This window comes from Nelumbo nucifera, chromosome 4 (assembly GCF_055504915.1).
Source record: "Nelumbo nucifera cultivar China Antique chromosome 4, China Antique-T2T, whole genome shotgun sequence".
In the NCBI taxonomy this organism is placed as follows: Eukaryota; Viridiplantae; Streptophyta; class Magnoliopsida; order Proteales; family Nelumbonaceae; genus Nelumbo; species Nelumbo nucifera.
Genome location: NC_142652.1, coordinates 26,237,510 through 26,253,890, shown reverse-complemented (window position 1 = coordinate 26,253,890; position 16,381 = coordinate 26,237,510). Strand labels below are relative to the sequence as shown.

The following is a 16,381-nucleotide window of genomic DNA, read 5'->3' as shown; positions in this document are numbered from 1 at the left end:
GTCCATGATCTCTTGGACGAATGGTGGTTCTCGGACAAGCTGAGTAATGGGTTGCACGAGTTGATCTATGGTCGGCGCCGTGCTCCCCTAAACTTGACTGTGCTCCAACTCTTCTAGGCATTGTCAGAGTTTCTAGATTTCGGGATCCCTATGGTCTGGAGCCATGGTGTGTGTTGCCCTTTCTTTCTTGGGGCGCGCAAGGCGGTCCTTCATAGAGCTGGATTCGACGACGGAGACCATGCGAGGTGGCATTCGTCTACCGAGCCTTTCTTTGGTGGGGATCCGCGTTGTCTGGTGTGTCCTGCTGTGGTTGCTAGGCTCACGAGAGCGGATGGAGGGGGCGGATTTTCTTGCTATGTCTTGCCTTTCTTGATTGGACCGCACCGCCCCTTGTCAGCTCGACGCGGTTTGGGGTCCTCTAGGCGAGGATCATCCTTCATGCGCATCGGGGTGAGAGGTGGGACGCCTAGAATTGTGCGGGATGGACCGTGGTTGGGTTTTGCTGAGTTTCTTGGTGTGGAGAATTGTGGCAGTGAGATACCCGAGATGGGGATCGACCTGTTGATCACTTAGAATGTTTCCTTGGCATCTTGATCGCTTCCTTGATTGCGCGGTGAGAGAGATTTCATGAAGGCTTTTTGTGCATTTCCCACAAACGGCGCCAATCTGAGGTGGTGCACGAATTGAGGATAGCAATCAGATAGTCCTTGCCAACGGGGCGGTGCCGAGCTTCAAGGACGAGGCTGCGCTTCAAGACCTGGGATCAAGAAAGGAGAAGTCAAAGGCTCGAGGTGTTATCCCCGGATAGGCACTCCGACACTCAAGTTAGTAGGAGGTGATGAATGGTCGGGCCGAGCTATAAGGAAGTTGGTCCAAGCAGAGTAATAGTATGGGTATCAGAAGTTGGAATCCCTTACCTTGAGCATGGAATACCTTTTTATAGCTGAAGATCTGTGTCTTGGTTAGATTGGGCTTCCGGGGTTGTCGGGATGAGGTTGGCTGCCGAGGTATTCAGGATGGAGTCCTATTCCCCGGCGGGGTCATCTTCCTTACTCCTCTTTATCCGTAGTTATGCTCATCCGTGTGACGTATGGGTATTAGAAGTTGGAATCCCTTACCTTGAGCATGGAGTACCTTTTTATAGCCGAAGATCTATGTCTTGGTCGGATTGGGCTTCCGGGGTTGTCGGGATGAGGTTAGCTGCCGAGGTATTCAGGATAGAGTCCTATTCCCCGGCAGGGTCGTCTTCCTTACTCCTCTTTATCCGTAGTTATGCTCATCCGTGTGATGTGTAGCTGACGTGGCTGAAAGGATAAGATGGAAGGCCACAATAATAGTGTATCCCGGCCTAGGCTGCAGAATCCATGTATGGCGCGGAGCTGGCTAAGCTATGCCAACGTGGCCGGGTTGACCGGGCGATGCCTGAGCGGCCACGTGTCTCTCTGGACCAGCTTAGCCATGACCTGAACAATATTTATATAAATTTACTAAATGTGTATACGTTAAAAAATAATTAACTTTAACATTTATACATGAATCCAATATATTGAATTATGGGTTGGATTCGGATTATATACCAATCTAATATTTATACATGAATCCAATATTTTGAATTATGGGTTAGATTCGAATTTTAAGTTTTGGATATGGCCTGATCCGATTTGATAAATATCCAAATTCAACCGTTTATTTAATTCTTATATATAATATATAAAATATTTTATATAATTTATATATAATAATTAAGTTATATAAATAATTTATATATTGATATACTTTATATCAATAAAATATTTATTTTATATATTTATTAATTATCTAAAATAATTAATTAACTGAATTCAAATCGAATTGAATATTTAATCGGATTCAAATTCATATATTAATTTTCAATATCCGTCAGATATCGAATCAAATTCGGATATCGGATTTTCTAATTGGATTCGAATTCGGATATTGCCTGATATAATTCGAATTCGATCCGTTTACACCCTTAATTGTATGCGGACCTAAAATTTAAATGCTTTTTTCATGTTTTTTTTGCTATTCTCATGCCAACTCAAAACTCGTTCTCTTATTTATCAGCTCAAGATTTTACCATTACATTAAGCAATGACCCTTCAAGAGGGCTAATCTCCTTTTCAGAAAATAAGTTCATGCAAATTAGGAATAATGTTGTATTTCCTACAATTAGTATCTACTTTTTGAAAAAAAGGAAAATCACCCAACACATCCATTTCACGTGCAACCAATGTTTAGAGAACCATATGGGAAGATGAACCACTGTTGTCTCAGGTCAGCGGTTCAACTGCTCAGCTCGAATTAGTCGGGTTCGCATCCGCCCCTCACAAAACTTTGCCCTCCAAAAACGTCCCACGCGCTGTGAGTGCGTCTCGTGTCTTCCTATACGCGGATTTGAGGGACTCGTGCGGAGCTAACCGTGTGTCCTCTCGCCTAAAAAGGTCACCCTTCTCATTTCAGAACACTTCAATCCGATCTTCTAAAAACTCGCCGGAGATTGCTTCCTTTGAATTCCGCCGGTTGACGCCGACGATCACTCCGATAGATTTATTTACCGGAGGTAAGTTTTTCTCATTTTTTATGTTTTTTTGTTTTTTTTTTCTCATCTTTGCCGGAGTGAGAGCCCCCTTCTTCCGCCGGGTCGACGCCAACAAGTTAGAACCGCTGCAACATCTGCAACTTCTGTCTCTTCCATTGACCAAAACCATAAATCTACCTATGTTGGTAAAATCTCCCAAATTTCAGTTGTAAACCAAAACACAACCAACCAACAAATTCAAGATGTGGCTACTACAAAACGAAACGGAACCCATACCCTCAGTCCCTCAGAAAAATAACAAATTTTCATGTTTAGCAGCAGAACCGTTTCCTTCAAAAAGAAAAAAAAAATAATAACAAAGGGGAAAAACTGAAAGAACACTCGCCAAAAAAATATAATAAGTAAAAGGATAAAAGCAAGGGTTCTATTTAATGCAACTGTGATGGATGAAAAATAAGTAGCACACAACGAAGCATATATAATCACCAAAAAGAAACCATTTTGTAGACAGTCGATGCAGTTACCTGCAACTGTGACCGGAGAATTATCATCTTTGGATTTAACCTGATTATTGCCCTTGGGAATCAAGCTCTCCTGCACCCTCTGACAGAGAAAGCAAGCCATTTGGACGATTCTAACAGCAACATCCAATTCTGTTGAATATTCCTCTATTTCAGAGGATATAATCCCCAACTTTTCGACCTCCATGATCGATGGAGAAGTTCCTGAAAGAGAAGCAGCGTTTTCTGAGAGACCCACCTTGCTGGAAGAGGCGGCTAGGCAGCATTTACTACTGGATAATAGCAGAACGCTTACATGCTTAGATGTGAGATTCTTTCTTCTCACTACCAAATTATGTGGGAGTTGTGTTGCGTGGCTTGCACAGAATAACGGCATCAAAGACTGCCCTTTCAATCAATTTAAACTATCTTCGCCTACTCGAAAGAAAAATCTATTTTTTTTTTCAATGAACAACTTGGTTGTTTTTGATTGATTATGTAGGTTTTGAAGCAAGAAAAACAAACGGCAAAATGGGTTCATGAAAACTGAGGAAATGGATATAACAGGGGACCTGTAACAAGGCGTTTGAGTGGACATCTTCTTCGTCGTTTTTCACTGTTAAAAATGCTTCGCTTTCAGAATGGTCGTCGGCGTCGACCGACGGAATTCAAAGGGGTACAATCTCCGGCGGATTTCAGTTCTGAGAGTAGAAGGTGGAAGGTTGAAGTGAGCGCGTCGACCTGCGGAACTCAAAGGGTTGAAGTGTTCTGAAAAGAGAAAGATGACCTTTTGGGCGAGAGGAAACACGGTTAGCTCACGAGTCCCTCTAATCCGTGTGTAAGAAGACACGCGGCTCACTCACGCGCGTGGAACGTTTTTGGGGGGCGGATGCGAACCCGAATTAGTCAACCCATGACATCATGATATATAATATTTATAATATATAATTCTATTTTGCTATAACGCATACGTTTGGTTTTAATTTTAATTTTTATATTGAAAGTTAATATTTGTGGCAAAATGGCATTTTTGGCAGAAACAGGGGGCCAAGGCGCCTTGGGATGCATAGATTGAAAAAAAAAAAAAATCAATAAGACAATTGAGTGGAACTGGGACTGGTTCATCAGTTCCCCAATTGGATTGACTAATTGTCCGGTTTTTATCACCCCCGGTTTTTAGGGCATGATCAAACCGCCTGATGGACCGGTTCATGATTTTTTTCCAATTGGACCAACGGTAAAAAATTATAAAGTAGCATATTTTTGAAATCATTTATTTATTTTCATTTTATAAACTTAAACCTGTGTTTGATTCGATAGAAAATAAGGGAAAAAGAGAAAATTCTTTTCACAAAATTTGGTAAGAACATTCCTTCAGTTTTATAGGTTTCTCTACCTTTTTCTTTCAAACCATACACAGCCTTAAGCTCATCTTGGCACGACATATTCTGGAATTATCAACCCAAGTCAAGATGGTTTGGAAAACCCTGCCAATATTTCATTATTTAAAACCAAAATGAAATGATTTCATTGGACGGATGCAAACAAGCCTACGAATTGCACTTTTAAAGCCCACGGGCTCTTGTAGTGATTCCCAAGCCCAGCAAAAAGCCAAAAACTGCTGAGACCTGCGACTGCGAGCCCATACAAACGCACATCTGGTCCATTTTGGTGCGCCAAAAGACTCCCTCCCGGGTGTGAGAGTTTTTATTTATGAAAGTCCCTACGTCGTGGATCTCTCTCTCTCTCTCAATCATTTCCGACGAGGAACGCCATTTCGAATTGGAGGCAGCATTTGGGAAGCCGTTCCAAGACGGTATTACGATCTATCCTCCTCCCTCGCTTTCTATTATTCACGAAGATTCAATTTCCAATTTTCATTTTATCTTTTAATACTGATTTCGCTTTCAAGGAGAACATAGGATGCCTTGATTCTAGGGTTTCATTTTCATTTCATTTTTCCCCATGCAATCAACATCCATTTTCCGTGGTGTTTCTGCTAGATCTTAGTTGCTGTCGAGATCCAGCTTTTAGAAGATTAAAATTTTAATTTTTGTCTTCATTTTAAGCTTGGAGAGGAACAAATTGTTGATTTGAGGAAATAACTCGATCGTTGGTTAGGATCTCGTCATTGTTTGCTTAGATTTTTCTTCCAATTTGTTGTCAAGTTTCTTTTCTATTTGTATTCCTAGGAGTTTTCTGTTGTTTGATTGGAAGTTTTTAATTCCAGAACTCACTATATGGGCTGATTTGTAACTAAATTAGGATCCGCGCTAAAGAAAGAGTTTTCTTTTTCCGTTTCATTTTTGTTTCTTCATTCGTTCTGTTTATTTAGGACCTTATCCAAAATCATCCCAGCAGCCAGCAGCTGCCCCGAATAAGTTCGTAGAGATACAATGGCTATGATCGACGAGCCGCTGTATCCAATTGCTGTTCTGATAGATGAGCTGAAAAATGAAGACATTCAGCTGCGGTTGAACTCCATCCGTAGGCTCTCCACAATTGCTCGCGCGCTTGGCGAAGAGAGAACGCGAAAGGAATTGATTCCTTTTCTCAGTGAGAACAATGATGATGATGACGAAGTACTTCTCGCCATGGCAGAGGAGCTGGGGGTATTTGTTCCATATGTAGGGGGAGTTGAATATGCAAATATCTTGCTCCCTCCACTGGAGACTCTTTGCACAGTTGAGGAAACTTGTGTGAGGGACAAAGCTGTGGAGTCATTGTGTCGAATTGGAGCTCAGATGAAGGAGAGTGATTTGGTTGAATGGTTTATTCCTCTGGTAAAGGTAATGTGGTTGATTTATGTTTGTGTTTGAATTTGGTTGTTGCTTGCTTCTTACTTATTCTGTTTTTGAGTGGTAATCACATAGAATATTTAACCACATAAAATGTTAAACTTTGGGTTTTTGGGATACTTATTTACTCATATGGAGTCTTTTTTTTGGAAAAGTCAACCATTTTGTTCTTTATTGTCCATGATTTCAAGAGCAACCTTTCTTACTGGGACACAGTGTTGATCTACAGTGCAGATTTATTTTTCCATGATACTGTTTTATCTCAATATCATGCTACTTTGAAGGTTTATGTATGATAGGACACACACAAAAAAAAATCAATGAGTGTTTTTCAATCATTTTAGAAAAATTTGAGTTGGTTTTCAATCATTTCAATAAAATGTATATCATTGCTTTTTTTGATATTCTTTTGAATGTACAAGCTTTTTATTTTTTTATTTTTTTTTATGGGAAATGGTAACTTTCATTAATTCTTTAAGAAGACTAGTACAACTGTTACCTTCATAAGCAAGGTGACCCCTCAACATAAATTACAAAAACGCACAAAAAAGGTTCTCCCTACTAACTTTTCGCTTTGCTAAAGTATCGGCCATTGCATTGGCTGATCTCCTAGTCCATTTAAAACAGACTTCAAGTTCCCTTTTTAGTTGCATAATTTCCCTTACAGGTTGTCTAAGGGACCAGGTGCCCAAACTATTTGTTTGTGTCCAGCCTATTACCAATTTTGAATCTCCCTCCATTTCCAACTGCTGGAAACCCAGTTGTTTAGCCAGTTTGAGCCCCTGTAGGAGTGCCAAGACTTCTCTGTTTTCTATCTAAAGATTTATGGGCAACATTTTCTAACTGATACGTGTTGGTGATTTTAAGTGTAAACTATGTTATCTCATATTGCTGTTATATCACAATGTAATGCTTGTCTGAAGGTCTATGCATGTTGGGACCAAAAAATGGAAAAAAAGTTATGGGTGGCTTTTCCGTCGGTTGAAAAATGTATATAAATTCTTTTTTTTGATTGCTTTGCATATAAATTCTTTCGAGTTGTCAAAAATAAATTGTTTCACATGAAAACCAGTTTTCATTATTGTTCAATTGTTCCACTTATTTCCTTTTGGATTAGTTTTTCTGAGTTCCTAAAAAATTCAATTTATTTAATACATGTTGTCATTTGGTTTTATTTATTTTCATCCAAATCTTACTATTGCTTCAGTTACTGGTGATTTCCCCTAAGCTTTATTAAAAAATTGTCAAAACATTGTTCTTGTTTCTATCTTCATCTTATGACTGTTATTTATTTTGACATGTCATAAAAACCTACTTTCAGAGACTGGCAGCTGGTGAATGGTTTACAGCTCGAGTTTCCTCTTGTGGATTGTTTCATATTGCCTATCCAAGTGCCCCAGAGATGTTGAAAACAGAACTACGATCAATATACAGTCAATTGTGTCAAGATGATATGCCAATGGTGAGAAGATCTGCTGCATCGAACCTGGGAAAGTTTGCTGCTACAGTTGAGCCTACCCATCTGAAGACAGATATCATGTCAATATTTGAGGATCTTACACAGGATGGTACATTGCTCTTTGTTGTATAGTTGTTTAATGATGGTGAATTTGTCATTTCCCAAATGGTTTCTATCAAATTTAGTGCATATAAATACTTAATAATTTATATTATCATGTTTTAAGCTCATCAAAGAAAACTTAAAAAGAAGTAATTTTCATGTTTTCTGCATTTGCACTCATTTATGCTTGTTTTGGAAGGTATAGATGTTGGTTTTTACATACATAGACTGGGGGAATGAACAAGTGACCAATCTAGTTTTGGAGGATCCTTAGGTATCAAAATAGCAAGGTGAGACTAGGTCACAAGATAGTTGTACCACCTTGTTGCTTAAGCACTTAGGTGCCAGTTAGGTGGTAGTTAATGGACTCCTCTTTTTTAACATTTAATGGACTTAGAATAAGAACATGCCTGGTTTGAGGAGGCTCTATAGTTGTCTTTTGGATCTAACATAGGCTTCAGTTAGTGTCATTATTTCTTGGCCTATGCAATTGTGCCTGTTCACCCCTTGTTTGGCTAGAGCATCGGCCTAACTCTTTGCTCCCCTTCAATCCATTGGAATTGAGCTCTCAAATCCTGCAATGACATTCTTACTTCACTTATGACATGTCTATTACTGCCATTGCCCTGGGCTGTTATATGCTAGGCAGCTTATAATGACCCAGGAGTTTCCTGCAATGATTTCTATAAACCAGAATGTTCCCCCAGCTTTAAACCTTGGTGTACAGTAAGCAGTTGAGCCCTGAAAATGTGAGAATTAAGAATTTAAGACCCTAACATGGACTTGTTTGGGCTTGCCTCAAGGGGCGTGGTACAAAAGCAGCTCGTAGAATAAGGAACACAATATGTTTTACATCACATTAGCTACTTGAAGTAATGCAACTGAGGAAAAAAAGAGATTGTGGGTTTTACATGCTTGAAAATGCTTTATATGTTTGATTTTATTTTTAAATTTTCATTTGAATACGCTTTATGTGTTATGCTTATGTATTTTTATTTTGTACAATAGTTTTTTTAAAACATTTATTTTAAAATTTAAGTTTATATTTTTTTATTAATACTTTTGTTTTTCTTTTGAAATTTTGACTTTTTTTTTTAATTTTTAGCATTTTTTTTTAAATTTGCACCTTGCTTCAAAAAGTTGTGCCTTGCCTTGCGCCTCGGGAGCAAATTGACCCTTGCACTTTTTTTGTGCCTTGTGCTTTTAAAACACTTTGGAGCTTTCCAAGAGGAAGATATTGCTCTCCTTGCTGCACTAGAGTTTGCTATACAAAGCCATCCCTTTATTATGTCCTCTATGGACAAGGGAGCAAAGCTAGGCAGTCATAACCCAGTGAGCCACCTTTAGAAATATGTTTTCTATTACAGCTTCCTTTGTTTGGGATTCTTCCCTGAATATTCTCCCATTTAATCTCATTTACCCGTTGTTTGTTACTAGTAGGATTCTGGCTAGGTTTATCTGTAGTTATCCTGTCAGTGGCCGCCTCTCTTTCCAATTTCCTTGCAAGGGCTTGCTTTGAAGATTTGTTAGGAAACAAATTAGAATGCCAAGGAGATTTGTTCCAACTTTCAATTAATCAAGAAGAGCTCCAGTACTGTATGGTCTGATAATCTATCTGACTATCTTAGAGCATAAACATGTGAAGGAAGATTCAGTTATTGACATCAAACCGGAGAAGTGAAATGACTGGCATTCAGCTTGAAAAGCTCGTTCAAGTGGGTAAAGTGATTGCAAACTCTGTGGCTGATGGATTGGCAAGGGGAGAGTGGGGAAAACAGTTATATATAGTAGTTCTGGTTGTGTTGTTTTTTGTCAGTGATTATCACTGTGTTTTCCTCATCTGCTTCCCTAATAAAGTTTCTTTGGCTGTGCTCAGTTTTGTCAGAACACAATACTGGTTTTGGCACTGGGTCAAGGGTCGAACAGTCTGATCATCTGAAATGACTTGCTTACTTGCTCAAATAAAATACACAAAAAATAAAAAATAGAAAACAAATTTAGATTAAATTTTAAAGCTAGTTTATATCAAAATAAGCTGAAAACAATAAATATTATGAGTTATAATATATTCTTAATATATTTGAAGTAGATTTTTTAAGAACCGTAGCATCCTAAAAATCATTTCAGGTGCAGGTTCCCGGTTCTGGTGCTCCTACCACCTAGTCCAGTCTGGTTCTGACAACATTGGTTGTGTTAATTGTTCCCAAAAAAAGTGACTGTTAATTTTCTAAGAAAAATTAGGGGTGCAAATTGGGTACTGAGCTTGAAGAATTTACATAGCATAGCCTGGGCCCATTCAAATTTTGGCAAATGGTCAAACCCAGCCCGCCCAAGTTGCAACCCTACCAAAAATTCCCTGTGATAAAATTCTATCAACTTAACCCTTGCTTTGCATTTTAAGTTTACCATTATACTTGTGAAGCATGCTCTTTTTATTTTTTGTCAAGATACTAATATTAGAACCTTGGAATTTTACTTCCTTTCAGATCAAGATTCTGTTCGGCTATTGGCTGTTGAGGGTTGTGCAGCACTTGGGAAGTTATTGGAACCTCAGGACTGTGTAGCTCATATCCTCCCTGTCATTGTTAATTTCTCTCAGGTACATTTGTCACAAGTGCAGATGATTTGATCTTATTGTACTGGGCAATATTTTTGTCTCCTCCTCTCTCCCCCCATTTAGCATATGAAGGATGCCCTCTGGAATAAGTAATTTTACAGATAATTAGTAAAAAACTTGTTTCTATGCCCTGGTTAAGACCTTCTCATGTTCTTGAGAATCTTGACTTGTTCATGTCTGACGAATTTGTAGTCCTTGTTCTTGTGTATGCCATAATAGTAGGTCACACACTACTCACAAGCCATGCAATATTATCCCTGAAGTGAAGGACCAGGCTTCGAGATGTACTAGCAATAAGTCATATAGAGGTCCAGTTCACATTAGTTCATAACTGAATCTGCTATGTGGCTACTGTTGGACCCCAGCATACGTTTAAATAAACAGCAAAATATTAATCCATTTAAGTTCGAATGATTTATATTTGCTTTTCTTGTAGTTAAGTACTTACCTGGATAATACCCCTTTTTAGTTGTTGATTGGAGCTATGACTAAAATGACTTCTTTAGTTGGCTATTTAATTGCCTTCATTCTTCAATTTTGGAGCTTGAGGTTTGTCTTTGACAAACCTTGAAACCTTAATCAACTGGAAGAATTTAGAAGTGGCAACCTGTGCTTGCTCTTTTACTTTCTCCACTTGCTTTGCTCCTTTCACATTATTCTACCATGTAGGTGTATGAAGTGGTTTTTAACCTGGCAGTTTGAGAATCTATAATTTTGTTTTCCAATGTAGGTGTTCAGAGGCCATTTGGCCTTTTCCAGTTCTATAAGAGTTTACTTCTTTTTCTCACCCCACCCCCAATTTTGGATAGGATAAATCTTGGCGTGTTCGATACATGGTTGCAAATCAGTTATATGAGCTTTGTGAAGCTGTGGGGCCTGAACCTACCAGGTAAAAGAGTCATTGAAAAATTACCATGCTGCCCCCTTTTTTCCAGTATTCTTACAGTTATACTTTGTTTCTCTTTCACAACTATTAAGTATCAATCATGTCCATATTCATTGAATCATTCATTCCTAACTGTTGCAAAATCTTTAATTTCAATTTTCTTCTGTTTATCATCATTTTCCATATTTTTTGATTCATTACATTAAACTATTGATTATTATGAATGCCTTTTAAATTTTTTCACTGACGGTGAATCGCATATTGCTTGAAGGACGGACTTGGTACCTGCATATGTTCGGTTACTTCGAGATAATGAAGCTGAAGTACGTATAGCAGCTGCAGGAAAGGTTACTAAATTTTGCCGTATCTTGAATCCACAACTTGCAATTCAACATATTTTACCCTGTGTCAAGGTACCATATACTTACATTTCCAAGGTTGTTCATTCTGTGTCATAGTTTTCAAGGTACCAAGGTAAGGCTAGGCGGCAGGGGAACACCTTGTCTCCTAGTCGCTTAGGTGGGCACCTAGGGGTTGCCTAGGTGGTGGATTTTTTTTTTTTTTTAAATAATAAACATGAATCATAAGGTAGTTTCCTAGGTTCCATAGCAACTAGCAACCATCATTCCATTAATAATTATCTATAAATTTCATAAAAATTATAAACTTCATATTTAAATATAGAAAATCATATTCATGAGAAGAAAAGAATAATCAGAAAATATAATGGCTGAGCCCCTATTTTTGTCTTGGGAAAAGAAGAAAGGAAAAGGTGTTTTTGGGCAAAATTGTAAGTTCTTCCTAGTTTATTGGTTCAGGTTTTTAAGTCTTTTGAAGGTTCGAGACAGCATATACCAACATGTGTATTGATTGAACCCCAACAAATAAGAAAAGAATAAAAAGAAATTAGTATATAAACCCACAAGATGAATATTTTAGTTTAACAATGTCCATTTTATTATTACTTCAAAAAATTAAGAATATGGAAGTATTTCATAGCATCATGTACAATTTAACTTGGTGACTAAGCAAAGTGACCCTCCATGAGCGCCTTGTCGCCTAGGCATTGCCCTGACAATTATGTTCTGTGTAGAGCATAAAGCTTTTGTTTGTGTATGAAATCATGTTATGAATATTATTTTTATTTTCTCTCTCCATCTCCTAACTTTGTAACTAAATAATCTTACATTTTATAGGAATTATCATCTGATTCTTCCCAGCATGTACGGTCTGCTTTAGCTTCAGTCATAATGGGAATGGCACCAATCTTGGGAAAGGTAAGGTACTGTACAGGGGTGCATGTTGCTATGCAGTCAAGAAGATTAAAGTGGTCATATAGTACTTATTATGTATGCAAATATAGTAATTCTACAAAAGCATGCGAAAGAGGTCATAAATGGCTATCCCCGTCATTTTAATGGTATTTGTCTGCTTAAATTTATTGCTATTTTTTGTGATTACTCATATGTTTGGTTTTCTATTGACTTGTGGTAATGCATTGCACATGGATCATGAAATATTGCTTACTAGTGGATTATCCAACTTTTATTTTTAGAGCATTAAGAAAAACTCTTCTCATTTTTTTCCTTCTGTTTGTTGGACTTCTAACTTTTATTTGGTTGTTTGATGCAGGATGCAACAATTGAGCAACTTCTTCCAATTTTTCTTTCCCTTCTAAAAGATGAGTTCCCTGATGTACGGCTCAATATTATTAGCAAGCTTGATCAAGTGAATCAGGTTGGTCTCCCATGAGCTCAATCAAAGCCATGGTCATATTTTTAGTTGTGTAGTTGACCATTGACATATTTCATTTAATTTTCCATTTCAAAACTAATTGCATTAGGGTTCCACTATGATACTGGAAAGGCATGCTATCTGAAAAACTTATAACCAATCAACCGGTATCATAAAAGTGATAACCAATCAATTCACTTTCATCAAACTTCATAAGCGAGTTTTGATTGGTCAAAACTGTTCTGGTATCATACCTTTCTGACATCATAGATTTACCCTTGCATTAAACTTAGAATTAAAGAAGTGCCCTTCAAGGTTTTAGGTTAGAAGATGGGGGTATGATTCCAGATGATTAAAGTATTACTAGAAACTCTATTAGCAAATTTATCAACAAAACTTATTTCCTCTCTCTTCTGTTTTTTCTAATATTGCTGGATATTTCTTTGCAGGTGATTGGAATTGATTTGCTGTCCCAATCTTTGCTCCCAGCCATTGTTGAGCTTGCCGAAGATAGACATTGGAGGGTTCGGCTTGCAATAATAGAGTACATACCACTATTGGCAAGTCAGTTGGGTGTAGGATTTTTTGATGATAAGCTTGGTGCTCTTTGCATGCAATGGCTAGAAGACAAGGTTTGTGAAGTTCCAAATCATGGCTAATAAAAAATGGGAAACATACATGACATCTCAACTCTATCTTACCTGCTTGGTTTTGTCCTATATCCTCTACAGAGTACAGGCTAGAATTACTTTTTAGCTTCTTTAAGTATCTGAAGTTTGTTTTATTTTACTTTTGAATGTGCTTGATTGTGTTAGTTTTTCTGTGATTTCTATCCTATTCTGTTTCACCTCCAAAACAAAAGATAAGCATTAGTTTCATATAGGAACGATTTCTACAAGTTTGCATTACTGCAGATTTGATTACTGACAGTCCTCTTTGCATTGGATGACATTTGACCCTAGCTACTGCTTAATTGATCAAATGGAAATCTCTAGGATAAAGATACTGAGAAAAATCTTACCTGTTTCTGCAATAGTCATTTGTGTTTCTTGTTGTTGATGGTGCCTGTTGTTTTTCATCTAGTCCTTTATGGGATCAAAATAAATCAAGTGCGGTTTAGTTTTCATCAGTATCTTCTTAGTTTATTATCTTGGTAACCTGTTACAGGTTTACTCAATACGTGATGCAGCAGCAAATAATTTGAAGCGTCTTGCAGAAGAATTTGGTCCAGATTGGACAATGCAACATATAATTCCACAGGTCTGAATCTTCTGCATAATAGCTGTTATCATTGTGCATTTTTCCATTCCTTTTATTTATCTATTTAATATTTTTGTGTGTATGGGGGACCATGTCAGTTATTATTATCAATATCCAAGTTGGGTCCTGTATGTGATCCATTATAAGATGATAAATGAAGTATGTGATCCTTTTAAGGATAGGTGGCCTTTTGAGTCTTTCAAAAGACCAAATGACGGGAAACTCGGGGAATAATTTTGCTGACAGTTTTTTCTCCATTATTTGGTCTCTGTTCTAATATAATGTGTTATTGGTAACTGGACCAAATTATTGGTTATTTCGTGCCTCCTAAAGATTGTCTTAGATTGCTTCTGCAACTTGTGTACAATAGTATGTTGTCAGAGCTTCTGAAAAGCTTTGTGGAAACCATGGGATACTGTTGTTCAGTGTACAATGGTGCTGTCTGTGAGCTGGTTGAGAACTTAAGGACTGGTTTGAGATGTGGTTCTTTGTTTATTGATTGTCCTATTTTTTTTTTTTTTTCCTTTCTTGGTTAACTATTCATGAAGCAATATGTTAGCATGTCTTGGCAGGTTCTTGAGATGGCCAACAACCCACACTATTTGTATCGGATGACCATTCTTAATGCAATTTCTCTACTTGCACCCGTTATGGGCTCAGATATCACTTGTTCAAAACTGTTACAAGTGGTAACCAATGCATCAAAGGACAGGTAGGCTCCATATTTCTCAAGCTTTTTGGTGGAAGATTGACTGTGTTAGGGTGTTCGGCTGAGCATGTTGAACTTTATAGGGTACCAAACATCAAATTCAATGTAGCAAAGGTGTTGCAGTCACTCATTCCTATAGTTGACCAGTCTGTAAGTAATTACATGGATTTTTTTTTGATAATTAATTACATGGAATTCTTACATAAAGATGCCGTTATTACTTTGTACACAACCGCTAAATTTGGAGATTTATTTGGAATTATCTTGTGGTGTAGGTGGTGGAGCAGACAATCCGGCCTTGCTTGGTGGAGCTAAGCGAGGACCCAGATGTGGATGTTAGGTTTTTTGCCCGCCAAGCACTTCAGACAAGTGAACAAGTAATGATGTCTAGCTAGACATGCTTGTTGTTCAGGAATATTTTCCCTCTGATTTATTAGTTCAAGCTGCATCCACATTGTCTTGAAGAAACGTGTGACTGAGCTGCTAGAAGTTCGCCACAACGGACCTCTTTTTTTTCCTACTTTTATTACTTGGAGTGCTTCCATGTTTTTGTATCTATATAACTAACATGTATGAGTTTTTAGTTAGATTTCATTCAGTTCTAGTGCCATGTCAAAATTTTCCATTTATGCCTCGATAGAACTTTTACCCCAGGTTGTACTACCAACGAGAGAAAGACAGTGTTAATATTGACATCTGAGATACTGGTTCAGGTTGAATTTTTGAGAAACTGCCGAGCTTCCATCAGTGAGGACGTATTGTTTGGATAACAACAGATTCCAGAGGCAGGAGAACCACTGGAAGTACAAATTCAGGAAAACCGTAACGGGTGATCATGCAATTATATGAAGGGCAAGATACCACTGTGGTAGGGAAAAATGTGATTTGTGACCTACGATGCTCACTTTGTGACCACTTGGGCGATTTTAACTCTCTTTCTCTCTCTCTCTCTATTTTCCTGTTCTTCCATTTTTCATTGTTTTTAGTCTTCCTAGTTCAGAAGAAGATAATTTCTATAATGGGTGGGATGGTTACATACTTGCATTGTAAAGATTGGTATGGGCTCTGGTCTAAACCTTAGATTGTGGAACACGTTAAGTGGGTTCTCTTCTGCTTGTTTCGGTGTTTCCCAGATTTTTACTGAAAATTCAAGAAGTTTGACATATTGTTATGAACAGTTTGCACTAAACATGATATGCTTGCCTACTGGTTAGTAGTTAGAATAGTCTAGGACTCAGGTGTTGATTTATGCCATCTGGATTTGAATATAATCAACCATTGGTAAATGGAAGGGGTTAAGGGTGGTGTGGTCTAAGAGGATGGATGTGGTCTAATGAGGATACAGATCATCTCTGACTTAGCTTCCTTGAATCTATCATATTTCTGATGAATGTAGAGTTTTGAAGTTCGGATTTTTGGAAGGGTGGGTGTGGATTTGGGTCATACCAGGTCTGAAAATCGAGGCTCTATTGTAAACATTAAGAATCCAGTTTCAAGCTTAGATTTCTTAGAATTTGGATTAGCTGAATGCTTTAGCTGTTCAGCGGGCTGTGGAATCAATAATGAGGTTTCACACCAGTAATAAATTCATGGGCTCCACCGTAAAGATATGGGCCCCATACATTTAAATACTGGTGTGGAATCTTATCATTGGTTCCACAGCCCGGTGAACAACTAAAGCACTCAGCTAAACCTTGGTCGATTTTTTATGCTTGATGGGTGTGGAAGGGTGTTAAAAGAAATTCTTAAATTTCTT

General features: G+C 37.9%; 1 protein-coding gene and 1 long non-coding RNA gene across 3 annotated transcripts; one reads left to right on the top strand and one right to left on the bottom strand.

Annotated features, from left to right (window-relative positions):
- Positions 1 to 2,052: 2,052 nt before the first annotated feature.
- On the bottom strand, positions 2,053 to 4,512 carry LOC104602992 (uncharacterized). Its single transcript, XR_016068543.1, has 2 exons — positions 3,085 to 4,512; positions 2,053 to 2,890 (listed from the first exon to the last, which is right to left on the bottom strand). It is a non-coding gene; the product is annotated as an uncharacterized LOC104602992 (long non-coding RNA).
- A 149-nt stretch (positions 4,513 to 4,661) lies between these two features.
- LOC104602993 (uncharacterized) lies at positions 4,662 to 15,325 on the top strand. Of its 2 annotated transcripts, none has more exons than XM_010266881.3 (13): positions 4,662 to 4,876; positions 5,396 to 5,849; positions 7,180 to 7,426; positions 9,906 to 10,018; positions 10,846 to 10,925; positions 11,194 to 11,335; positions 12,119 to 12,199; positions 12,555 to 12,659; positions 13,106 to 13,288; positions 13,824 to 13,916; positions 14,489 to 14,628; positions 14,709 to 14,775; positions 14,901 to 15,325. In XM_010266881.3, exons 2-13 carry the CDS (start codon positions 5,457 to 5,459, stop codon positions 15,018 to 15,020), a joined length of 1,764 nt encoding a protein of 587 aa, XP_010265183.1. In that variant the 5' UTR covers positions 4,662 to 4,876; positions 5,396 to 5,456; the 3' UTR covers positions 15,021 to 15,325. The 2 variants fall into 2 exon arrangements, with proteins under 2 accessions (XP_010265183.1, XP_010265184.1); XM_010266882.3 differs by having other exon boundaries at positions 4,740 to 4,876; positions 5,422 to 5,849.
- Positions 15,326 to 16,381: the final 1,056 nt, after the last annotated feature.

Excerpts from the sequence above, each read along its gene's own strand:
- LOC104602993 (XM_010266881.3), top strand. The coding sequence starts at position 5,457 with ATGGCTATGATCGACGAGCCGCTGTATCCAATTGCTGTTCTGATAGAT. Across the intron at positions 12,200-12,554 it reads TGGCACCAATCTTGGGAAAG|GATGCAACAATTGAGCAACT; the intron begins GTAAGGTACTGT and ends TGTTTGATGCAG. Across the intron at positions 14,629-14,708 it reads ACCAATGCATCAAAGGACAG|GGTACCAAACATCAAATTCA; the intron begins GTAGGCTCCATA and ends TGAACTTTATAG.